This window comes from Megalopta genalis, chromosome 5, assembly GCF_051020955.1.
Source record: "Megalopta genalis isolate 19385.01 chromosome 5, iyMegGena1_principal, whole genome shotgun sequence".
NCBI lineage: Eukaryota > Metazoa > Arthropoda > Insecta > Hymenoptera > Halictidae > Megalopta > Megalopta genalis.
This window is the reverse complement of record NC_135017.1, coordinates 3,380,015-3,406,792: the sequence shown is the minus strand read 5'-3', so window position 1 is coordinate 3,406,792 and position 26,778 is coordinate 3,380,015. Positions and strand designations below refer to the sequence as shown.

General features: G+C 32.4%; 1 protein-coding gene across 3 annotated transcripts in view; it reads right to left on the bottom strand.

Annotated features, from left to right (window-relative positions):
• Positions 1-3,975: 3,975 nt before the first annotated feature.
• Flo2 (flotillin-2) overlaps positions 3,976-26,778 on the bottom strand; it is a 483,891-nt gene continuing 461,088 nt past the window's right edge. For 2 of the 3 annotated variants that reach the window (XM_076521932.1, XM_076521931.1), the window contains 7 exons: positions 23,576-23,872; positions 22,291-22,523; positions 21,170-21,289; positions 20,615-20,829; positions 19,684-19,867; positions 19,232-19,378; positions 3,976-18,696 (listed from right to left, as the gene is read on the bottom strand). In XM_076521932.1, coding sequence (XP_076378047.1) covers positions 18,667-18,696; positions 19,232-19,378; positions 19,684-19,867; positions 20,615-20,829; positions 21,170-21,289; positions 22,291-22,523; positions 23,576-23,872 — 1,226 coding nt within the window. In that variant the 3' untranslated portion in view covers positions 3,976-18,666. The remainder of the gene's footprint in view (positions 18,697-19,231; positions 19,379-19,683; positions 19,868-20,614; positions 20,830-21,169; positions 21,290-22,290; positions 22,524-23,575; positions 23,873-26,778) is intronic. The other variant, XM_076521933.1, reaches the window with a different exon arrangement.

The window sequence follows — 26,778 nt, the reverse complement described above, 5'->3', positions numbered from 1 at the left end:
CACGTTAAACAATCGTTCCGTTGCGGTCAAAGCTCTAGTCAATATGCGTGCTCTCGCTCGACAATCTGAATTTCCGACAACCCTCCAATAAAATAACCGAATAATATAATTTTATCACGAATGCAATAACAAATATAATAAATATATATATATATATATATATACTACGTATCTACAGCTAGAATAAACGTGTACAATATCAGAGCTGAGAATAGCGAAAGATTTCTGTACTTAGCGAATTAATGGTGTCAATCGTAAGAGTCAGGGTCTATTTGCATTACAACAATGTATTATAATTTTTATTAGAAGAAAATCTATACATATGCAAAGTTCAATTTCGAAATCTACGAATTTAGCAGTCTTCTGGTTTACTGACTGAGATTGTTTATGAGACGGATTGTTTATGCGTACCCCAAGCTGCAAAATCTTGAAAACACTTATTAAACTGTTTATTTTTCTTTACTTAACAATTACCTGCAGCAGTATCAATTATCTTGAGAAATAATATGTTTGTTCATTCCACCTTTTCTTTTATAAATTTATAGAAATCAATTCGGTTTAGGCGTTCGCAAAAACATCCAGAGTCAAATGATAATAATTCCATTGCAAATTATATTGTTAGTATAACATCAATTTTATGTTTATTCTTTCAGTAATTACCAAATCTGTGAAAGTTGCTAAGAGAAAACTATTTTAGGTGAATGACGAAATTATTCCCAAATGTTGAAGGCCTAATTTTCTCAAAATTCCGAAAAGGAATTTCGAAATTTCAAACTGTCTTCTCCCGAGAAAAGTTTGTTCCAATCTCTTTTTTTTTTCAAAAAACGAAACCTGAAATATATCCACAGTTATATCCACTGTCCCCACCCACGTAGAATTAATTCGACGTAGGGGTGGACATCTATTGTGACTGCGGATAGATTTTAGATTTTTTTTCGAAAATCTCACTTATTTTTAATGATATGAACAAATACCAGAACACGTTATTATATTCGAAAGGCCGAACCTTACGGCAATCAGAAACTTTTTCTGAAGGTCAAACTTTTCAAGATGTCACATATCATCGATGTTTCCTCAAACGAAACTACACGTTTTGTCAAGGTTAAATCTGGTACTGAAGGTCATTTGAAGGCCATGACACAGATCGTCGGCTTTGTTCAGACCTCGATTATTCCCGAATAAAATAAAAATATATTTCACTAGGAAATTCATCGATAACCTTGGAAGCCTGAAAAATGTGACCTTGAGAAAACTGTAAGCTTTTCTTTTCTATTATTAAGAATAAGCGAGATATCCAAGGTGCTCAAGCTAGATGGGACCCTTTGTGTATCACCAGTTGTATCGCCAATGATTATGTCAACAATATGTCAAGAATTTGTAGATAAACAACACGCGGACTGATTTAGAGAAACAGGTTACACATATCGCGATGTTATCTGTGAAACGTACCGGTATGATAATCGTTGTAAATTCGTTGAACAGAGCAGATCATCGTTGACGCTGTCATGGAGCATGACAGCGATGCCTAACTGTCAAACCGTGAGACCGAGGATTGCAGCACCGGGCGACCTTGTTATAGGAAAACGTTGTATTAGCGGAAGCCAATGTTGTAATAAACTGTGTGCATATATGTTGTATAATAAACTAAATCATTGACACGTTTATGGTAAACTGTAATAGCGTTGTAAAATTGTTACTGTCGCACCAATGTATACGGCGACGTTCGATATGTGTACACTGCGCATGACTGCCAGATGATTAAGCCAGATTTCAAGTCCAGGGGTGGGAATAGGTCACGTGACGCGGCGACCGCATAGGAACACAAGCTACGCTCCCTACGCCACTGCACGCTGCGAATCGACGACGTCCGCCGCGTCACGTGACCTACCCCCACTCCTTCCGCTAGAAATCTGGCTTAATCAACTGGCTACCACGACACTGCGTGCAGTAGTATGGTGAATCATGCCAATTAATGATCGTTCCCGATGCTGAAGACGTAATATCGCTGAATTTTGTATTGCAATGCAAATTAACAAAGTGCTGACGCGTAAGGTGTTTCGAAAATGTAAGATTAATTTCGTAGGGATTGTTAGAAATCGTAGAAGAAATTGTTGTAATCAATGAAAGCAAATTGTTAATTGTCAATGTTACATTTACGAGTTATAGTTTAGTTGGAAAAATTCATGCGAACGTTTCGTCGGATAATTCGAAAAGGAAAACAAAAAATTTCGATTTAGATGTTTTGAGATAAAAGGAAGATTTTCAATTAAAACGATTTGTTTATAATTGTTTATTCGACTAGGTTCGAATTTGACAAAAAATTTTGTTGGCATAATTTGAGATTTTCAGAGCTGTTCGCTGGCGTAATGAAAAATATTTAGCACGATAATGGCTGATCGAACTGTAGCGATGTAAATGGCGTAGGCTTAGGTGCAGTGACATAGACATCATTATCATGATTAGCGACCATTTTTTTTTATAATGCATTGTACATGTAGCTGAGGCAGTGCGCATAAATTAGACGTAAACGATAATGTATTACCTAGATATTGATGCATACTCGAGTATATGCATACAGCTACAATAAAATGAACTAATGTGATATTGTACAAATTTGTTGTTGATGTCCAATTTTATTAGCAGTGTTTGTCCAATCACTATGATTTTGATTGAACACATATCTTAATCAGAAAACAAATTATATTTATTTAAATTATTGTATTTTCACTTAGGCTTTATTTATCAGGAACTGATTATTAATGCTTAAGTAATACTTTTCTTAAATTTTCTAGTTAGTTAATTACTATGATTAATACTCTAAAATTGCAATGATATCATATTATATTATTATTGTCATAATTGACATTTTGTCTGAGACTGTAATAATATTATTGTTATAACATTATATTACTAATATATTTTATTAACAATATAATTATAATAATGATATTATTATACTTTATTATTAATATTATATATTGGCAATAATGAATATTGTAATTTAATTATTTAATTATTACAGTTTTAACACACTTTCCAGTAAATCCATTTCTATAATTATGTTAATGTAAAGAATTAATTGAAAAACATGAAAGTATCGATTTATCTTTTAACTCATTATAATATGCATAGCATTATTTGCTAAATTAAATCAATTTGTTTTATTAAGTAAAAAAATTCCTTTATCTCGTTTTTTTATCATCAGTGATGAAATTTATATTATTATGTTTGCTGGAAAATGACCAACTTTTGGTAAGTACTATGATAAGTGAAATCACGAAACTTCTGAAAACAATAGTAATAAAATAAAGCAATAACTGATGGCATAACTACGAATGCACTGCATTCTACAACTTATTAGTAATTACATAGAAAATACAATTTTAACGATCTTAAAATCGTTTGTCAAGTTCATCAATCTGAAAAATTTCAAATCACATATTACATATCACATATTATTTTTGTTTGCTGTTAAGTAACTGTAACAATTAGTTACTAATAAACAATGTCAGTAAAGTTTTACAAATTCTTCAACATTATAATCGACAGAATGTCTCAAAATTATCTTTATACCTGAAAAGTTATTCTCGAGGTGATTTGAAGTAATTTTTTCCTTTACAAAAATGTTCTCCGCGTCTTCGTTAACGAGTTATTCACGAAAAACGCAAACCAGTTAAAAAGCGACTACGGCTGGAGCCACGCCCTCACGTCCATTGCCGCGTCGCACTAGCTATGTCTGATTGGTCCGTGTTTTTCGTTAATAACTCGTTAACGATACCACGGACGACATTTTCGCAAAGGAAAAAGTTACTTGAAATCACCTCAGGTATCATCTCATACAATTGATTTTTAATATTTTTAAATTTCCTGCAACGTAGTAGTATTTTCTTTTTTTGTAGGAAACTCGCCAAATATTTGACATCTTTTTGTATAATTGGGCTAGGATTGAAATAATTGTTGCACAATAAATACGGCTCCCTTTCGTGATCCATTTATTAAAAATATGCACTAATTCACATAGAGTGGTGTACGTGTATGTTGTGTTCTCTGGTGTGTGTACTTGTATATTTCATTACTTTCAATTAGAGTAAAGTATGACACGATCATTAATATTGTCCTCTATCTACGCGTTCAGACACTTCTAGCTTAGTAGATTCTCAAAATATATATAATAATTAAATTTTGAATTTCTAACTATAGAATCTTTGAATATCGTTTTCTCGCTTTCTCACGGTATTCCATTTTTCTCGCAAAAACGTCATTAATTATGACTCATTTACCACTCGATTGGTCGGTTTCGCAGGTATTCTTTGTTTCCCGAAGATCTTCGCGTTCCTATCTCGCGCTTCAAGCTACGCCAATGGGACCAGGCCGCCATTAACGAACAAGCAGAATGTCGTTCCCCCAAAATGGAACGCAGTTATATATAGGTTTTACAATAATTAGACTGTGCATTTTTATGCATTTATGCAACTTAGAAATATTGAGACGTTCTCTTCTGTTTTGTAATCAGTTTCTATTTTCAGAAAATGAAATTTATTTAAAATCTTTCTATTTTCTAAAATCTCGAGTAAAATTTCTTTCCTTTTCTTCAAACATTTTATTTCAACCTTACCTAAATAATCGTTTTACGGAATTTTTCAAAATACATATTTAAATACGTTTTTGTTTCAGTTTATGTAAAAGGAACAGAAATTTTATTTTAATAATACTTCAGTGTTTCTTACTGTTTTTGCAAGGAGGAAATCAATTTATTTTTTAGTTCCTTTTTGAATTTCCTTTTTGTAACTTTTTGCATAAAATCCTGCAGTCTAATGATGATTCATTTGTAACGTGTAACTTATGGTAATGCACGTGTTGCAAGATTTGTTGTGCTATCACTAGACTACAAAATTTATTTATTTCAATAATTCAGTTTATTTTATTTCAATAATTCGTTCATACAAATTTCTACTTTGTCAAAGTCAGAGAAAGGAAGAAGTTGTGGAAAATATTTCAATGTTATTTACGTTTGTTATAAATGCATAATTACCGGCAGTTTAATTATTATAGAATAATACGATATTCTTTTGTTAATTTTGGATCCTGGTCGCGTACTTTTGGCCGGCAGTGTATATATACATATACACATATATATAGCGTGTTCGTAACAACTTTACTTGCTGAAATATCTCAAAAATCAACTCAAAATACTAAAAGAATGTTTTCGTATATAACTTATTTTGAAAGCAGCTTTTAAATATTTATTGTTCCTTCTGATATATATCAGCGAGTCGAGTTAACACACTATAATAATTATGGTGAATATACAGCTAAGAATTTCGCGAAGATTTACAATTTCGATTTATTTTTTAACGATGGCAAAACCACGCATCCTTATTTATCCGCAAAGGCTCATGGATCTCATTTATGGCACTGATCATCTATACGTGATACCATAATAAACAATCGACTATTACTAGAAGAATTGATTGACAAACTTTTCTACTGATTTATTTACTAATTAATTACCATAATTTTATTTGAATTTGATCACTATATTTGAATCATTATTTCTTTGAATTTAAACAGATTCATTGACTCTATTTATTTGAATTCAAATAATTTAATCAACTTTATAAATTAAATTATATAAATCTAAAATATAATGTATAGTAATAGAAGTATAGCCCTCACATGACAATAAGGCACCTTTGTATTTACATTCCCCCTCTTGCTAGTTGCACCACTGCCGCAGCATGTAAGAGGGGGAATGTAAACGCAAAGGTGACTTCTTGTCGCGCGAGGACTATAATAACTACTCTCAAAATACTGTATAGGTTGGACATTTTTTAAAATTACGTTAGAAAAAGTAATAATAAGAGCATCTGAAATAATTTTGTTCATCTCATTTTCTTCATCTTTTCCTAAATTTCATTCATGCTAAATATTTAAATATAATAATATAATAATAGTACTATTCTATCTAAATATAACAATATTGAAACTATTATACTATAATATTGAAATATATCTTTCCATTTAATTATTTTGAATCTCTCTGCCTCCAAATATTGTAATATTGCAATATTTGCAAATATATTATAAATATTAAAATATTAAAATATTATAAATACTAAAATATCATAAATATTAAAATATTATGAATATTAAAATATTAGAATCACTATTTGAAATATTTCATTAAAATATTGAAAATTGTTGGTAACTATTGTTACTTTGTGTGACGGATAAAACAACTACCATAACAGCAGATCCATGAACATTCTCACGGCAATTGCTAAGTGCCTAATCGCAGTATAGCTTAGGACAGACAGCATTTTCATAATATTTCGCACGACTCAAGTTATAAGTTGTAACTTAAAACATTAATACATTTGCTGTGTGAATTCGATTACGGGGTAACTTTCGATCGTGGCTAATCTACAGATTTAGAATTAACAGTGTACGATAGTAAGAATAATATTACATTCAAAGGAAAAACATGGTAGAATAAAAAATATTATGTGTGCACATCACTGAGTGATTCAATATTTTCTCCAAAAAAAGCTATATATCTGCTATGTGCAAAAATGATGGTGCAATTTCTAATTTTTATGAAATAAAATAAAATAAAATAAAATAAAATAAAATAAAATAAAATAAAATAAAATAAAATAAAATAAAATAAAATATTTGTTATCCTTCAATATATTTATTAAGATTAGAATTGTTCAAAATATAATGCTTCTTAATATATAATTATAATAAAACATTGCAAGAGTAAATGAAAGATGGAAATTTTTTATTCAACATTTAATCACCGAGGAATAACTAATTAAAATGACTTTTTCAGAAACGACCATCTACTCTGATAAAAATAAATTTACAATGTTCAAGATTAACAACAAATAAAAAAACTTCGTAAAGATAGTGAATTACTCATTGTTGTACGAAAAATATAATGAAGCAACGTAAAATACAATAAAACATTTATAAAAACATCAAAGAAGGTACTGTTTGGGTGTGTGTATGGCACTGCATACAAGTATATAAAGAAAAACAACCAGAATAAAAGTTCGACTTTCATCGAATACATTACGCTATTACATTAGCAAACCCGAATTACACGGTATAGTACAATGAGCGGTACAGATTAGAAGCCGAGAAATAGTTTCAAATATTAGTTTATTAGATTGTTGCACTAAAAATGGCGTCTTTTAACTCGCAGTTTCTTCAAAGCTGTCGAAGATTTCGAATTAAAATTTATGACGAGTTTGTTTATGACAATATTTATACTGAAACTTGTTTAATAAATTTCACTTATCTATGTAAAATACGAAGACTGCTGAAATATTTATTTAAATATAAAATAGGTTCATTCATTTATATAAACATAGAAATATCTGAATCATTTATTTAGATGTATATTTATTTTTTACTTCGTCACCGTTCACAAGATTATTAATTATCAAATATAGAACAGAAAGAACATCCATTTTCTAATAAAGTTAATTATATTTAGCATATTTGTTTGTTATTTAGAACTACAGTATATGAAGCCTAATTTGATGGCAGTTATGAATGTAAACAAAATATTCCCATGGAAAGTGTTCTATCTTTAATAAGTGATAAACTCGTTAAAAAATAATGAAACGTTAACCTATTTTGAAGTTCACTTCGGTCGAATCTTTAGAATTCGTTCTACGCGCTACCATAGTTGGCCAAGATGGCGGGCTGTAGCAACGAAGTGTCTTGTTTAGGCAAAACTCGTTCCACGCTACGCAACACTTACGTTTCTATATCTAAATACAAAGATTTCCGATGTATCGATCTAAATATAACATATTTTGCAAAATACAAAATTCTCTAGACCATTTATTAAAACAGAAATGAAAACTGTCTATTTACATGAATGTATAGTCCTTGCGCGACAAGGAGGCACCTTTCCGTTTACGTTCCCCCTCTTACTCGCTGCTGTACTGTCGCAACTATCGGCCGCTATTGGCTGACGGCGATCTTCGTCACAACCAATGGCTATCGATAGCTGCGGCAATGGAGCAGCTAATAAGAGGGGGATCGTAAACACACAAAGGTGCCTTCTTGTCGCGCGAGGACTATACACGTAACTAAAGGTCAATTTTTCAATTTCAAATTTCTTAATTTCAATATAAATCGTGTCAATCCCTCGAAAGTGAGTAATACCGTACTAATTTGTTCAATTGGTTTTTAATGGAAAATCGCCATTTCATATGCAAGAACCTAATATTTAATGATGACGAAGCGTTTGTTTTAATAATCGACGATATTCATTATCGAACTAATCCTTAAGACCCCATTAATGGGTAATAAATAATTGGAAAAGACACAATGTTCCTTGATTATTATAATTGATTTTTGTTCGTTAACAAGGTATCGGTAATCATACATTGTTAGTAAAATATTAACAAAACAATTTGACACATGTATACATATTTACGTACATATAAAATTATGAATAAAAACTCTCGAATAAAAGGTTCGGTTTACCATTGTTCATCGATTCAAATCTCGAGTAATCTCGTTAGTATTGCTCTATAGAAATCATACATCGACGAAAACAATTTGCATCTTTCACTCGATTTTCTTTTTCCATTTAAATAGAAATCGTGGAATTTTCCATTCGCTTAATTGTACAACATTTATATTGATTGTACAACACCCTCGAGACGAGAAATGAAAGTGCGGAACTGTAATCGAAGCCGGCACGATAATTCCTGCTTGAATTCATTGTTGTAAAACTTCAATTACAAATTCACTGCAAATTATCATTTCCAAAGGTACAACGTTATTCACGTTCTCGAATATAGCAATCTAAAAGCAAAATATTGAAATGTCAAACGCAATCGAGTGCAAGAAATAGGGTACAGTCTACGACAGAAGTCTGTTTCCCGCCGAATTTCGAATATTCGAAATTTTTGCGGGCGCTGTTCAAATCCGGGAACTCTGAAACGATTATTATTATAATTTTCAGAAACTAAATGAACTGAAAAATGTTAGAACATTTACAATGATTTATAGTATTAAATGAGTTGAAATTTCTATTCCGTTATTGCAATGTATAAAGTATATAAAATTTGGTAGCGTTAGGTCAATGTGAATTTATTTTTACTTATTTTTCATTTTTATCCTTTCCCAATTTTTTCCCGTTCAATGTCGAATTAACAATATTGTTTAAGCAAAATTTATAAGATCCGCAAAATTCTCATTTGTTCGGGACGTTCGAAATTTTACGGCGAAACCTAGGCTTTTGCGGACGACTGTACTGCGAACACACATTCGAACTGTTAAATCTTTCGTCTACTCGCATTCGAAACTCTCGGAAAAAATGCTCCCAGAAGAACAGTAAATTACGACATTGTGTTCCGCTGTGACGAGGAATCACATTTTACAGTCGCGTAACCTTAGAACTACGATAAAGTATTATAAATCTCAACTAAACACTGCGCACTATTATCGTTACTCGGTAATTACCAATGTAAATATATAAAAACTGATGTGATCCATAACGTCGGCATCGGTATTGTATATCGAACACGTTAAATCTACGGTAAAATGTCGAGAAGAAAAATGTATCTTGCGTAACGGAACAAGTGCGAATTAAGAGAAATCGAGGCTCGAGTCGAGCAGAGGGAAAATCATTCGAAAACATCGGTAAATATAGTTCTTTCTTTCTATCTTTCTTTTTTTTTTCTACAATTCACTTCGAAATCCTCGGAGATTCGAGGATCGCACGAACACTGTGCACGTTTCTTCGGTTTTCGACGGTCAACGACGCACCTGGACACATTCAGGCTAGCATGTATTGCTCCGGATGACTATAAAAATTTCGTTTTAAAGTAGGACAATGTCATTTTGTAATTAATATTAATTTCTTCGAGTTGAGATTTTTGTTCTTTGCGTTTAAGAGAGGCGTCGCAGCAGTATTGAAACTGTAAACAATTGATTCGTTTCTTGCGTTAAAAGATTCATTCTCTGTGATTCCTGAATCATTCTCGCTTCTGTTTCAATTGTTGATGTTCGCGTAATTACGGTACACTCGTAAGCATCGAGTGCAATTTTTTAAATTGTTTTAGTTAAAATATGATTTTTAAGAAGGTGTATCGAATTCAGTGTGTTTTGATGAAATTTGAAACTTATTCGATGTAGAATACTACTTCATAACAAGACTGCGGATTTTTGTGCAAAATAAAAATTGTTTATCTCAATTGCAACAAGTGAGAATCTATCATTTATTTGTATCATAAATGCATGAAATCTGCAGTCTATTTGTAACGAACGGATGGGTATTTTTATTGCAAATTTTAGCTGGAGGTGCAAAATAGAATGATTACAAAACAATTTATAAATTATTAAACAATTTCTGATGACTAAGTTCTCGAGCATTTTGTTTCCGTTGCTTTTTAACATTCCGCTTCCAGAAAATTGATTTTATTTATCACTCTATAACAGCAACAATTTTTCAACATTCTGGAAATTGTTTTCATTTTTCAAATCGGAGCATTACGGTAGAAACTCTTTCGAGTTTAGGTATCCAATACTGCTGAACCTATTTAATTGTAGAAAATCTGCTGGCATTTTCATATTGATTGGTTCGATTTTTACTAGTGCACTTAGTATTGCTCGAATTTATAACCTTGAGGTTTAGATCTAAATAGTATGCGAAGATAGTAAGAACACCAGTTTTTTAAGCAGCTGTTTCGTACAATCGTTTCTCGATGTTAGTAATTTTCTTTGACCACGGATTTTTGGTTTCTGATCTTGTACATAGCACAATTAGTCACTATTTACACCTTGACACAAAACTATCATGTCTCATTGATTTTCGTGCATTCCTGCCACTTAAAAAATGTATAGAAAATACAAAATTTGTTTCAAGTCAGCATAGTTGCTACTTTTTTTAATGTAAAATTTCAGTAAAAGTTCGCTAAACTCTATTGCAATTTCATTGCAATTTCATTTCAATTTCATTGCAATTTCATTTCAATTTCATCTCAATTTCATCTCAATTTCATTTCAATTTCATTTCAGTTTCCTTTCAATTTTATTTCATTTCTATCACAATTTTATTTCAATTCTATCATAATTTTATTGTAATTTTAATTCAATTTTAATTCAATTTTAATACAATTTTGTTTCCATTTTATTGTCATCTCAATTTTATTGTAATTTCAATTCAATATTATCTTAATTTTATCGTTATTTTAATTCAATTTTATTTAAATTTTATCATAACTTCGAATTCAATATTATTTCAATTTTATCGTAATTTTTTAATTCAATTTTACTTCAATTTGATCGTAATTTTAATTCAATTTTACACAATCTTTCCATAAAAATGTGATATTTCAATATTACCGTCCAATTTTGTCAAATTCGTTAATAAAATTTTGTTGCAATCCATAAAACTTGTTTGGTGGTTCAACAACGAAATTTGTATTTCATTGTTACTTCACATATATTTTTCCCCTCAAAAAAATCCGCAGCCAGAAAATTACTGTTCCCGCTCTTTCACCAATACCAAAGCAGAACGCAACTTTAGAACAAAAATGTCAAACCGTTCGAATGAATCGACGAATCATGCTATCTGTCTATACTATCGTATTACAATCGTACAGTACAATAACCATCACAAAATGATCAGACATAATAATAATAATTATGGTCGCACGATGATTCGTAACGAGCAGGACGTTTCCCTAATTTTGGCAGTGTAGAACCGTAACAACGGCCGTGGCCGCGTTCTCCTGAATGTGCGGATCGTTCGTGATCGTTTTACCATCGAGAGCAAATCAAAATAGAAAGCTACGTGGACGTCAATTCTCTTCGCTTTCCATTCCGTTTCATCTCACGCAGCGGGGATCTGAACCTTGATCTATGATTTCGGATGACCTGCGATTTCGAAAGGGGAACACCTCGAAGACGTTTCGAGATCTCGCGCGGGCGTGTTCTCGCATTGACTACCCATCGGAAGGGGTGCACTAAACGTCACTAAAATTAGCTTAAACAAGACCCGAATAAGTTTATCACTAACATGGCAGATCCTTTCTGAGAAAAGTTAAAAAATATCTTCCTTTACTCTAGAAAATAAACTCGCTGCTCGCAAGATATTTATAGGATGCACCGTTCGCGTCCAAACGCATTTAACCAAAATGCAATTGCGAATTTCCTTTATTCGCTATACGATTCACCTTCACAGATTTGCAACATTGTTTAGGCGTTTCTAATCGATTTTCAAGAGCTGAAACATCGAATTTTGCAAATGTTTCGCGCTTTAACAATAACGATTACACGATTGTAATTTGCTTCATTGTGTTCTGTCTTCCTTGAACAAGAGAACACAATTTTTGTTACACTATGCGTTCAGGAAATTTGTTTAAATTATTATTTAGAACGCTCGAAGCGCGTAAAATTTTAAGATTTTCGAATGCAAGCTATACTTTCAGAATTTTTTACTACGGTATCATGAGATCTTTTGTTATAGGATTTTAAGGTACTTTTTTTATTCGTATTGCAACAATGTTTACGAATTTTTTAACAAGGATGAAACGAACATCGAGCTTTCTACGAGCGATGGAAGCCAACGCTTCGACGAATAAATCGATCTGACACGAAATAAATGTATAACTTAGTGCTTGCTAGCGTTTTGTTATTGACGTTAAAGCCGAGAAGATTCGCGAAGTAGAAAATTGTAGCCAAACGAAACGAAACTTAATCGGGGTCAGTGGCATTTGTCAGAAGAGTCTAGACAAAGTTGAAAATCTGAACACGTGTTCGACAATGTTCCAGGACGAACGGTGCATAAATAAGAAAGTGGTCGTAACATTATCTTCCACGCAGTATTTAAAATAATTTGTGCTTAGCTTTGTTATTAGACGTAGTTTTAGAAACAACCGTTTCCAAAAATTCTTAGGTCGTACAATAAATTCGTTCGGATCAAAGTAAATTCACCATGAAAATATTACAATGTTCAAAATTTTTTTTAGTCATTTTATAATAACTTTTTAGTAATTTATATAATAACACTTTTTTAATAACCTTACGAAAAACACAATAAGAAATTTAAATATTCAAACAACTTAAATAAAAATTGAACGTAGATAAAAATATGCGATAAATAAATTATTCCCTATTTCACTTTACTCGTTGAAGAACAAGAAGTGAACGAACGAATTTGTCACGTGACCTAACGTTTCTTGATTTTTGGAATTTGTCAAAATAGATCGCACACTTTTGAGTTTTACTAGAATCTCGTCTACATTTTGTATAGCAGTAGATCGATGGATAGGGCAATAGATCATTCTACTTTAGTATAATCGACATTTACAGCTTCGACAGTTTTATATTAAAAATATTATATGGACATAGAGGTTGTATGGGTTCTGACCACTTTCAACGATCGCATTGAACATTATAATCTGACATTTCGAAATTAGTTTTCTCTCTCTCTCCCTCTCTCTCTCTCTCTCTCTCGTTTTTTTTTCTTTTTTGTACTGGTCTAGATGTACTATACTTCTTGCTTATTTGTAGCTTGCGTTTCGCTCTTCGGGGTTGGGTGGGGGGAAGACGTTTTTATAATGGCTGACTGTTTCACGTTCTTGCACTTCCCCTTCTAGGATTTAATCGGTAAATATACGGGTTTTTGAAGGAAAGAGTAAGAATTCGTTTTACTCAGAAGTGGTTTGAAGACTTCACTTTCTTAAAATAGAAGAGGAGTATATTGGAGTAAACTTTATTGTAGAAACGCATGTAAATTATATGTAGAAACGCAGAACGAAAATATTATAATTCAAATATTTAAGAAAAATATTTCGGTGAACTGTATTTCATAAGTATAGAATGAAACACATATGCAGAAAATGTTTTAGTTCGAGACATGTAGTATATATTAATAAGGTACCGATAGATAAATGTAAAATTGAAATATTGAAATAAAGTATTAGGGTACAATGTAATTCATAAACATAGAACTAAAGGATTAACACAAAATATTCAGGTAAACTTTACCATGTAAATATAGAATCAGAATATTATAATTGATATATTGAAATAAAATATTAGAGTGTACTGTATTTAATAAATGTAGAACTAAAGCACTATCACTAAATATTTAGGTAAACTTTACCATATAAATATAGAATCAGAATATTATATAATTGATATATTGAAATAAAGTATTAGAGTGTACTGTATTTAATAAGTATAGAACTAAAGCACTACCTCTAAATATTTAGATAAACTTTACTGTTTAAGTATAGAATCAAAACAGTAACACAAAATAAACTTTGCTTCATGAATGTGGAACTAAAATATTCAGATAATATATTGTGAAAAACTTTGCTTTGTAAATGTAATATATTAATGTAGGGTAGTATAGATTTAAAAGAACTTTCGATTATAAGTATAAAAATAAAACCTTCAGATATATATAAACATATCAAACAAACTATTATGTTAAAATAATATAATCAAAGTGAATTGTACTTTAGAAATGAAATTAAATGAAAAGAATTGAAATGTCAAGTATGAGTATGGCAGAGGGTAGAATGAAATTAAATTGAGGTATAATGAAGCATATGATTAATATATGTATACTAATAAAATGTTACAAAATTTTCATCCAATGATATGGATTAAAATAAAATCGTTATAATAAAATACTACAGAGTTTCTATTAATTTCAATTTTCCATTAGGATTTTATGTAAAAGTAATCTACCAAAATTTGTTTCATACTAGAGTATATAAAATAAAAGAATAAACATTATCAAATTTCCAATTACATCAAACAATGTATTAAGATATCATCACTGAAATATAATATTGTAGTAATAATATTGATGTAACTTGATTTTACACAGAGCTAAAAAATCCACAAAAACACCATTTTTGGAATATTAAATGAGAAAATAAAATTCTGCAGTTTTTAAATAAACATGCTTCTGTTACAATGCAGGATTTACTATTCTCTTGAGTAATTCATAAAATAAAAAAAATAATAAAGATATGAATCGAAACTATACTAATCTCGCTTAGTATAATATAGTTTTAATACTGGTCTCTTATAAGACAAACAGTAAAACAGTATACTTTTTGTGTAATGAAAACAATAATTCGTGAAGAATTTGAAAATTGATAGAGAAATAATAGAGTCCCTAATTACAGTAAAGTCTCCAAACCATCAAGCGTTAAATATACGACTGGTAGATAACTGCTCGGTAATACTCTGACGTAAAATTAACGGAAACTGAGGAAGAAAGTTCGAAAATCTCCGTGTGAAGAAGTCACCGAACCATTATCGGCCAACTTGCGAACAAAATAGTAAAGTGCGATACAACGGAATGCTAGTTACGCAATATTAAATATCATAGTCTTTTGCTATGGCGGCGAGACGACACTGTATTTACAAATTGGCACTTTCTCCGTTTTGGTATAATTAGTATACACTTGTCGGTGGTGCGAGTTGGTTCCGATGCGTGGTCAAACGAGAGAATTTCGGACGCGATCACGACGAATGACCGGTGACACTCATTCGCGTCCTATGTTCTTGGAGCAGCTCCCACACACAAAGAATCTCAAGACCACTTTTATAATATTCATTAAATTCATCAATTCCAAATAAGGTCGATATTATAATTTTCCTCCAAGTAAATTCGAACAATCGCCTAATACATATACACATCTCTGACACCTACAAATATATAAAACTAAACAAAAGATGTGTTCGTTAACAAAAATTGTCAATTAATCAAAACTTTTTAATGAAGAAGTGCATGTTTCTTCAAGTTCTAACGGATTGAAGAAATTTGATGTCAAAGTACCTAAACGAATAATCATCGTGAAATTCTCTAGACTGATCCGAGCCAGAACCATAATTAGCGAAACGAGTGCCACACTGATTATCAGAACATGCTCATTCGTCGCTCATCGTTCTAAACAAGCAAGGCAATCAGCCTTCAGCTTCTATTATACACACGTTACTATGAGTATGTACAACAACTACGGACAGTTGACTTCCACGTCGCCTATTCCGTTCAAACATCTACACTTTCTCACTCTCTTTCGCACACTCTTTCTCTCTATCTCTTCCCTTTCTTCTTTTCTTTGTTAAGTTACTTATGTTATGATGAACACAATGATCAAAAGTTTTCAATCACAATAGATTTACGCGAATGTTGCATTCGCCTATATAATTCGATTCCTGGCTACGTCGCAAGTTCCTTGAATTTTGCGTCCCTCCCGCTACTGGTCGCCATATTATCCTCGTGTTGATTACCTTCCTTCAGGCTCGTTCGAAAACGCTTCGCGAACCTGATGGTTATCACCGCGATCGCGCCTTTGGTTTATTCAAACTCTGGAAGGCGGCCTCGGGTCTGTTCTGACCCAGCGGTTGAAAGTTAGCGGAGAGAGTGGACCTTGAAGTATTTTGTATGTCTAAGATTGTTGTTCTCCTTTCAAATTTTGTTCTTGAATTAACGAGCATCGTGTAAATGTTGTCGAAGACCAGTTAAGAAACTGTATTATTATGTGCTCAATTTTCCTACAAAGTGATCTTTTGAATCACTTGGTTTGTCTGTGATTTTCCTAAAAGATTCACTTAATGTAAGTACAAAAGCTTCTCCCATTTGTATCGATTTTTCGACATTATTTCGTGTATTTTCTTCGTTTTTATTTCATAAATTATTAGATGTGTAAACTAATTATGTACTTTTACCTATATATATATATATATATATATATATATATGCATAATTGTATCTTCGATTTAAATTCGAAAATCTTCCTGCCATATAGCGACTTTTGTAGTACCAACCTTAATTTGTAGGTTAAATTCGGATATCTTCCTATCATTCAATGAGTTTCGTGGTTCTAATCATAAGATACAGTTTTAATTAAAATATCTTTTTATCGTTTCGCAAGTATCATAGTGTCTACAGTTTAAGTTGAAAGATTTATCTGACACTTATTGTATCTTGTAGTGCCAACTTAAAGTTAGTAAGTTTTGCCGTACCAATCTTAAGTTGTTAAGTGCTCCATATAGTTGAGAAGGCACCAACATTAATATTTTGAACAGTAATATGTTCACTACTCAATTCTTTTAAGAAAAGTATGAAACTAATTTGCACACCTTATAATGCCACTATCCAAGTGTAGAAAATCAAAAGAACCAAGAAAATACTAGCAATATTTATGAATCCCATAATATGTCGATGTTTGATTATAAGCAGTGGAATGGAATCATTAAAGATCTGTTTAGATACAGCTTCTCAACGTGTCATCATAATAATCTCAGATCATTGTTTAATCTCAGAGTATTAATCCATTAATATTAAAGTAACGTTAATGAGTTTCCTCGAGTCATTCTTTTAAAACTATGTTTGTAGATCATATCCAGAAAATCTCATAAGACTTTGATGATCCTAGACATCCATAATCTCCAGAAAGGGTCCGCCTTCCAGAGTTAAACCTCAATCGTGACAAGAAACTGAGACTACAGAAGATTCTTCTTGCTTCTCCTCGACTGTATCGATGATTCGATATCAACAAGACTTATAGTTACCAGCAAAGTCGAAAACACCGATTTCTAGTTAACTATTTGTTTAATCCTCCATATTCAGTGCAGTATTACTTTTCAATAGTGATACTGAACAGAAGTTATTGTGTCCTAAGCGTCAACTTGGAGGGCATGAAGAGAATTTTGCACATTGAAGCTGTCACCTTGAAGAGTCTTCGTCAATCGGCTTGATAGTCGCAAGAGTGGAACGCGTTGGAGAACATTATGCACGGCGGTGACAGAGATTGACGGGGCAATGTGCGTTTCATGACAATGTGTAACGCGAGGAACGAAGCGTTGGTAATGTGATCAACGTTAATACACTCAGGACAATTCAGTTTCACCCCTAAATATTCTTAACTCTTAAAAAACAGACATTTCTGACTGTTGCGCAGCTGAGTTCAGGTCCATTTCGACTCTTGCTTACCAATACTTTTAACACACTGACTCCAGCATGGCTTATATATGAGACCACAATCCCTTGCGTACGAGTCATTATAATCAATTTGAATTGCTCAGATCGTCAAGTGATTTCATTTAATTCTCTGTTACAATTCAATATTGCCAGCGTGTTAATTATATCATTGAAGAGTTTCTTATTGTATTTGAATGAATAACTAGCAATTTAACGATGACATTTATGAAACATTGGGTCAAAATGGACTCGAACGCTATAGACCAGGGGTTACTATATTTGCCAACTGGCTTGTTCAAAATAGTAGATAGTTATTGCCAGGCCACGCTATATTGGATCTTAGAGAGTTGCAGAATTAGCTAGAAAATAGTTAGACAGTCATTCAGCAGTAGCAAAGACGGGTTCTCTACGATGATAGTTCAATGAATCTATTGATCACAGTGTCCTGAATGCGTTAAACACGTTTGTAGCGGAGACACGGCCGATCTGATCGGTTGTGTTCAACGTGATTTCATCTACGTTTGAGGTAGAGTAATTTGGGAATGAGAAAAAGGTGGAGTGTCACCGGTGGATGAAAGAATAGCAGAGAAACCTTTGGCAGTAGAAAGTTTTGCTCCTTTCCTCAGCTGATTCCGAATGTCTGATCGCCTGGTCACTGTTCTATATTACTCTGTCCGCCATTACTTTGCCCCCGGTATTTTTCCTAACACCTGAAAATTTAAAGAGTAACCAATAAAGTGACTATTTATAATTTAATATTGTTTAAAATCTAGTAGAACGTCAATTATCCGAACTACTTAATAGAACTGTCATTTATCTATATTACTTCTAATTAATACTGGTGTTTTTTACCATTATCAATTAAATTTTATATTAATCTAATAGTTTGGATAATAGACGTACTACTGCACTACCAAAGCGCAAAACAATGCATGGCAGCTTCACAGTGATAAATAGTGCAAAACTCAGCGGAAAGACTATACTGTGTTTGAATTATGAAAAGTCACAAAAGTGACTGTATTTGCATGTGTGATAACATTTATGGGGTGTGAAAAATGAATTTGTTCCGCCTACCAGATTTATCATAGATCAAACTCAAATGCTAACAATCTTTCTTACTATACACGTCTCCCTGCCATAAGTGCATAAAGATTATTATAAAGTATTAGAATTTGTTCGAATTTTTATAGAATTATTTCTAGACATTATACACATTTTAGATGGCTGAACACCTTGTAAACATACTTTTGAAAGATCTACACCGGTCAGTGCTTGTACAGCTGGAGGTACTTGCCCCACAAGGCGCGTAATTTCTCCACTGGTTGTATCGTTTCCACCAAGAAGAACTATTTCCTCCGTTCTGGCCAATGGCGCTGCTACCTCTGCTGCAATCTAAAAAACATAACACAGTGTTATTACTCTGTAAAATCATGAAGAAAAATCAACGTATTCTATGCAACTTTACTTTATCTACTAGTAGGTGTGCATATCAATGAGAGTATTTTAAATTTAAACGCTTCCCCCATTTAATGAGTTGTATAGTACCAACCTTAAATCACAAATTACACACATATCGCAAGAATCGTCAAGTTCCAAAGTTTGTAGATGCATATAAATTTTTACAGGAATTAACAAGTAACAAGTATTAACAACTAAATGAAAATTAAGAAATTTTTAAATCGATGATAATTTCGTACCTTCGGTAAAGCGTTCAGAGCAATGTTTAGAATAGCTGCTTCTCCATACTTCTTGTACACAACAGCCTTCATTCGCATACGTTCTGCCTCCGATATTCCTATTGCCTCCAGAGCCTGAGCTTCAGCTTCTCCAATGAGTCGAATTCTCTCAGCCTCAGCTTGGGCAGCATCCACTGTTTGTGTTCTGGAAAGAGTTGAAATATACTGAATACAAAATGCTGACAATACAGTTGCCTAAAATTGTTTAGACATAGTGACTAGCTTTAGGAAATGGTCAAACTACACATTAAGGTCTCCTTCTTAATGACAACTAATTCATTGTAAACCCATGAAAAGTGGTGAAACAATACTATAGTAACCACTTGTTTGAGACATTATGCTGGTCTTTTGTTTACCTGAACTTACACAGCTCATTTAATAGAATACAATTTGTGGGAAAAAATCCTTGATCTTTATACAACATCCTGCAAGGTAGACATGCAGCAATAATGTAATGAGATCAATAATTCATCCTTTTTCTAATCCTACTAAACAAGTGACACATCAAGTCTGGCTTATAGCAGTATTTTATTATCTGAAACTTGTCAGAATTCAGAATCGTAAAAAAACTTCGAACTGGTCTAATACTCTAACTACCATACAGAACCATCTTGATTTTGTGACACAAAGGGAAGAATTTGTTCTTTGGAAGTTTATAATATAATAATCAGATTTTGCACGCATTGTTAAAAGAATTGAATTAGTATCAATTAGTAATGACTATTTTTGAACCAGCAGCAACATTACCAATGCTTAAGATGGCTACATTTTCTACCTAATGTTAAGTTTCCATTCTCAATGCAGCAAAGGGTAATACAATATGATTATTACATTATTTCACAGTTTTTCGAGTGTGTTGGACAATAATATGACTTTGTTAGCACATTAGTACCTTTTTCCTTCAGCCACTCTGCCAATTTTGTAATGCTCTGCCTCAGCTGGTAAGCGTACAGTGCTTTGAAGCTCGTGTTCCTTTCGTTGGACCTCTTGCACCTCCACCTCAATCTGCTTGCGCCTTTGAACAATTTTTATTTGGATCTCCTCGTTTCGTATTCGTTGCCTTATCTTTGCTGCTTGAAGCTCGTAGGCAAGTTGAGCCTCAGCTTTCTGTGGAACGCATGTATAATTAGAAGGTGTCATATGGTACTTATTATTTTTAGTCTATGTATATATAGTATACATAAACTGGAAGATGTTCTAGGTCGAAAGGCAAGCGTTACAATAAGTCAAATATTATGTATGTCATTCTAATCTGAAAGCCAAGGCTTGCAGTAAATAATGGTCATAATAATAATAATAATGATAATACTGTAACTTGTGCTCCAATAAGGAGTACTGGATTGAGTAAAAAATTGTTGTCTATTACTACCGTATTGTACTACATACAACATTAGCAAGTACGAACTGAATAAGTAATTAATTAAGTATAATATAAGCATGAACGTACCGCTGTGTTCACTTCCTGATCGAAGTTCGCTTTCTGCAGCTGGAAGAGTCTGGCGTTGTCTTCGATCTTTGTGTCGGTGTTGTATTTCGTGTCCATCGCTGCTTTCTCGCACTCTGCTTCCTTAATTAGAACACAAGAGTTGTTTAACAATCAAGTGACACATTTAATATTTCCGGATAGTAAATATTACTGGGATACATGGAACTAGGAAACAATTGCTTCCTTCATTACAAGAAAGTTGGAACTTCTTTCAAGAGCTACAAGTAACATCCTACAAATTTTAGGTACTAAAGAGAGATCGAATTTATGCAACAGATATTCAGATGATGTTGCATTGTTGCATCTACTACTCTATTATAGGACGTATACTTATTAGTGCTACGCAACCTTTTGTAAACTATGGCCTTTCGTTCACAGTTTCCTGGGCTCCTTTTTCTTTTCTTTACTTCTTGAGCGAAACGGAAGTCCTTTACAATTTTATTCTCTACACTCAGAAAATAAACTATTTTTCTATTAGTTTGCAAATTGGTGACAACTTATAATTGCACATAAAACAAGATAGTAAGGGATAGTGGAAATGGAAATTCGTTACTAAATTTCAGAAAACAAGATAAAATTATAACGAAATGGTGGTTTTGATAAAACCACTAAAATAAAATGGTGGTTTTGATAAAATCACTAAAATAAAATGGTGATTCTGACAAAACTAAAAATTAAAAAATGATGGCCCTGATAAAACTAAAAATTAAAATCGTGGTTTTAATAAAACTTAAAATTAAGAGGCTGGTTCTGATAAAACTTAAAATTAAAATGGTGGTTCTGATAAAACTTGAAATTGAAACTATAAATGCAGAAACACATATATCTACTTGGTGTACATAAAATCTCTGATTCTAAATCTCTGATTCTCTCTCTCTCTCTCTCTCTCTCTCTCTCTCTCTGTTTATTCGTTAATGTTTTTTTTACTGGTCTTGTTATCCTTTGGTATAACTCTTTGGATAGTCTCATCGTTTATTACAAGAGTAACGTATCCTTAAAAAGAAGTTTCACTTTCGCAGTTCTTGTTATTTTTAGAAAAAGTCCGGCTTTCTACGAACTAACAGTTCGTTGAGCATACTAACTCGAATGCCGGCGTCGCGGTTCGCCTCGGCGACGCCAACGTCGGCGTCGCGTTTAACAGCCGCAGTCTGCGCTTTGCCGAGTGATGCCAAATACTGAACGTTGTCGTAGACATCCTTTATCGTGAATGACAAAATTTCGATGCCCATGCGGCCGACGTCTGGAGCCGCAACCTCCCTCACCAGTGTCGCAAATTGATCTCGATCCTTGTAGATCTCTTCGACGGAGAGGGTGCCTAGCGAAATCAATGAACAAAGTTCGTTTCACTGCTTCCAACAAGTATACATATAGGGTGTCATGTAACTGGTAGTACAACCGGATAGGCACAATTCTACGTAGAAAAATAAGTTGAAAATATGAAATAAATTTTTTTCACTCAAGATTCCGTTCTCGAGAAAAAGTAGGTGGAAAAAATGATAATATTGAATAGAAACCAAATGGAGCGATTTCTCGAAAACGGAGCATTAAATGAAAAAATGTTATTCTATTTTTCCGACTTATTTTCTGACGTAGAATCAGCCTCTATCCCGTTGTACCCACTAGTTACATGACACCCTGTATATTAACCGGAATTAGTAACAAATTTGATTAGACAGTTTGATATGCCAGCATTTTCTATAGATTGCAATTTTTCTGTATTATTATCTTTAGCAATAATTAGTTATTTTTTCTATATTATATCTTGTAATTTTTTTGGGGGAAAAATTGTACACTTTTTTATAACAAGTCCTTTTGTGTACGAATGTATACATTTTTGAAACAACTATTCTAGCTTTTTATGTTTGAAAATGGCAACAACCGTGTCTGCCATTCTTCTACATATTCAGACTATATCAATAGATATCACTCATATTTAAAATAAATTAATTTCTAGTAAAAACCTATTGTAATTCAAATTCGTGGTAAAAGTTCATTATAATTAAATTTTACATCGAAAATGTACTATGATTGACATCACCCCCATTAAAAATCAATTAATTTATTAAAAATCTATTACGATTTAAATTTTTATGAAATATTACTACTATTTCGAAAAATTTTATCTGCCAAATTCTGTATAATATGAAAAGATAAAAATATTTATTATTATAAATTTATCTATTAATAATAAATTTTATTATTATAAATATCTATTATTAGATTATTTACTATTTCAAAAATCTATTCTTCCAAAGTCCTGGTTATTATGAAACGCAGTGTACATCAACAATAAACCGACATACTCGGAATGTACCTCTGAAAAAAATTCTCAGAACTACACGAACCTTTTGTATCATGAAATCTCACCTAATATAGCTCGAAGATGGCCCTCCAAGGTAGAAAGGATCGTCGATTTGATCTCGTGCACGCTTTTGCCGAGAAACTGTTCGCTGGCAGTGTGCAGCAGCTCGTCAGCCTTCATGATTTTGCATTGCGCGACCCCCGTGACGGTCAATGGTACACCTTGGGCAGTTTCCACGCTCTCGCAGACTGGGTTCAAGGTCATCACCTCCAAAGACAGACGTTGAACGTCGGTGACGAACCACCAGGTGAAGGCGTAGCCTCCCACGATGGTCCTCTTCTTCATCAGCCCGCAACATCCTCCTGTAAACATCATTGAAAAGATCGTATTAGCGAACAAGCTCGTCATAAATCAATTTGGATTGAAAGAAACAACAATTCCAATAGTTTGAACAGTTGTGATTTGTAAAATTGAATGTATGTACCTGGGTCAGAGTGTTCCAAAAATCACTCGCAATCGGGAAATGAGGGGTTCCTGAGGTTATTTGAAGTAACTTTTTCCTTAGCAAAAATGCAATCCGCGGCTTCGTTTACGAGTTATTAACGAAAAACACTGACCAATGAGAGGCGTGCTCGGTTGGCGCGAGGCGACCCAGCCAACGAGCGGTCGAGAAGTCTAATCTCGCTCATTGAGTAACTGAAAAAATTACTTCAAATGACTACAGGATCCCCTCATTTCTCAATTGCGAGTGACTTTTGGGACACCCTGTATATAGAACGAACATGGTTGGATGAATGGGTCTAAAAAGTAATTTAGTTAATTATTTACTGTAGCGATTCCTCATGGATTTTCATGGCCTTGAAATATGTTGTAAAGTGCTTCATTCTAAACAGTTTTTTCCCTATATACCTACAATCGGCGTTACTGTCCCATTAAATATTATCAATGCGCGTACTTTAAAAGCAGTAAGATGTGGACTAAATGTTTTCATTTCATGGAAAAATTCAAAATTTAATTAACACAGTACAGTTAATTCTTCCTAATTGGCGCTCAGATTGTACACAAGAATGGACAATTTGGGAAGGGGAGATACGATTATTCGACCGATTGTCCACAACTATAAAAACGAGCCGCAAGGCTCGAAGAACCATATCTCCTCTTCCCAAATTGTCCATCACAACTGTAAATTACTCCACAAATACATTAAAAATTGCATTTCGGAGATCAAAGCGTCCTACACTGGACTTTTAAGAAACACAATCGTCCACTTCCGAATTGCTCATTACGATACCGAAGCGTCAAAATGAAATATCCTTGCAAATTGCTCGAAATATGTACACGTACAACCTTTTAAAACGCAACAATGTTTTACAAACTGCACCAAATGACTTGAATTTTTTTTTAGATGATAAAGGGCTAGTTTACTAGACAATGACCAAAATGCATGTTTTCAATTTTTTTACTATTACTTTTAATATTTTATTGTAATCAGTTGATGTTGTTATGACTTACAACAAATTAGAGATTGCAGAAATCACAGTTTTGTCACGATTTTTGACGCTTTCGACCAATATAACTGTCAGAAATCTGCAGTTTTAAAAATCTTTCAACACCAGTGGCTCAGATAAAAAAGTTAAAAACGAGTGCTTTTTATTCTTTTTTGTCATTCCAAGTACATAATAATGAAATTAAAGAAAAAAAGCATTTTAGTCATAGAAGGTAGATGAAAGTGTTTTTCCTCTTCTAATATTTGTAATAAGTTCAAAGCAATATGATCATATTCATAGTTTTGTATTTAGTCTATTCAATTTTTTCATAAATCCATAAAATCCGCAGTCTGTTTATAATAGACCATCTATTGTTATATTTGTTTATATTGTAAATATAATAATAATAATAATAATTAATAATAATAATAATTTGCTTATATTGCATATACAGGAGGGCAAAAAAGGAAAATTTATTAGGGTAAACATGATTGGATTTATTACAAATTTATTAGGGTAAACAAGTGATATGACGTAAGAGATGTCGAAGCGTTGCTTCGCTGGTTGTTTATAACAATAGCGTGGTTCGATTTGTGATTTAACGGTCGTTAATGACAACACATAACAACGTTGGTGTCGCAACGGTAAGTAGGTCGTAGCCGTATAACGGCCAACAGAGCTCTTTACCGTAAGTCAGTTCTATGACGTCAAAAAACGGCTCCTCGAATACTACTCTTCGGCTACGTGACGTGTATCACGCATCACAGAAACGTCCATTTTCACACTTGTGTGTTCGAACGAATGGAAAGTTTCTGCGTTTTTGCCTCGTTAATCATCGCTGCACTTTTGTTCATTGTCTTTGCTAATTTCAAATAGCTTTTTGAAATTGGCGAGGCACTTAGTTTTTGCAGTGTTACTGTCAATGAAAGTGTTAATAAAGTTAAAAATAGTTTACGCATTTTTATTTTATCGATAAACTATGTTCGATTGCAGTGTAATTTTCTTAAAATTTAATATAACTTTTGCAGTATTATTGTCAGAATTTTGTTAAGATTTAAAATAATTTTATTCAGTTTTACAGTTTACAATGACGATTTTAATAATATTTAAAATAAATTTTGCATTTTTATCGTATTGATACATCCTGTTCACTTATAATGCAATTTGTGTTATCACTGCCACAATTTCGTTAAGATTTCAAATAATTTTTTCAGTTTTACAGTTTACAATGACAATTTTAATAATATTTAATATCAATTTTGCATTTTTATCTTATTGATACATTGTGTTTATTTATAATGCTATTTTCATAAAATTTAATATAGCTTCTGCAATATAACTGTGACAATTTTGCTGAATTGATTAAAAATTCTTTTTATGTAGAGTTTTACTGTGATAATTTTAATGAAATCTATAACCGTTTATTTATTCCCAAATTCCCACGTCATTCATTAACTTTATTTATTTATAGTGTAATTTTACTAAATTTTAAATCAGCTTTCATAACATTACTATAATCGCAATAATTATAGTAAATTTTTAAGTATTTTTTAGAGTACTATGGTTATAGTATTTCTGTTTTTATAAAATAATATACAATTGTTCTTGCAATACTGGTAGCATAACTTATAATAAAATGAAATAAACAAATGCTCAAAGTAAAACACAGTCAACAATTTTGCAACAAATAGAATATTTATTGACTATAATCACGGGTTAAAAAAAGAGAAGACTTACAGCAGAAAATGACCATAAAGTCACTCTGCATAAATAAAATCTGA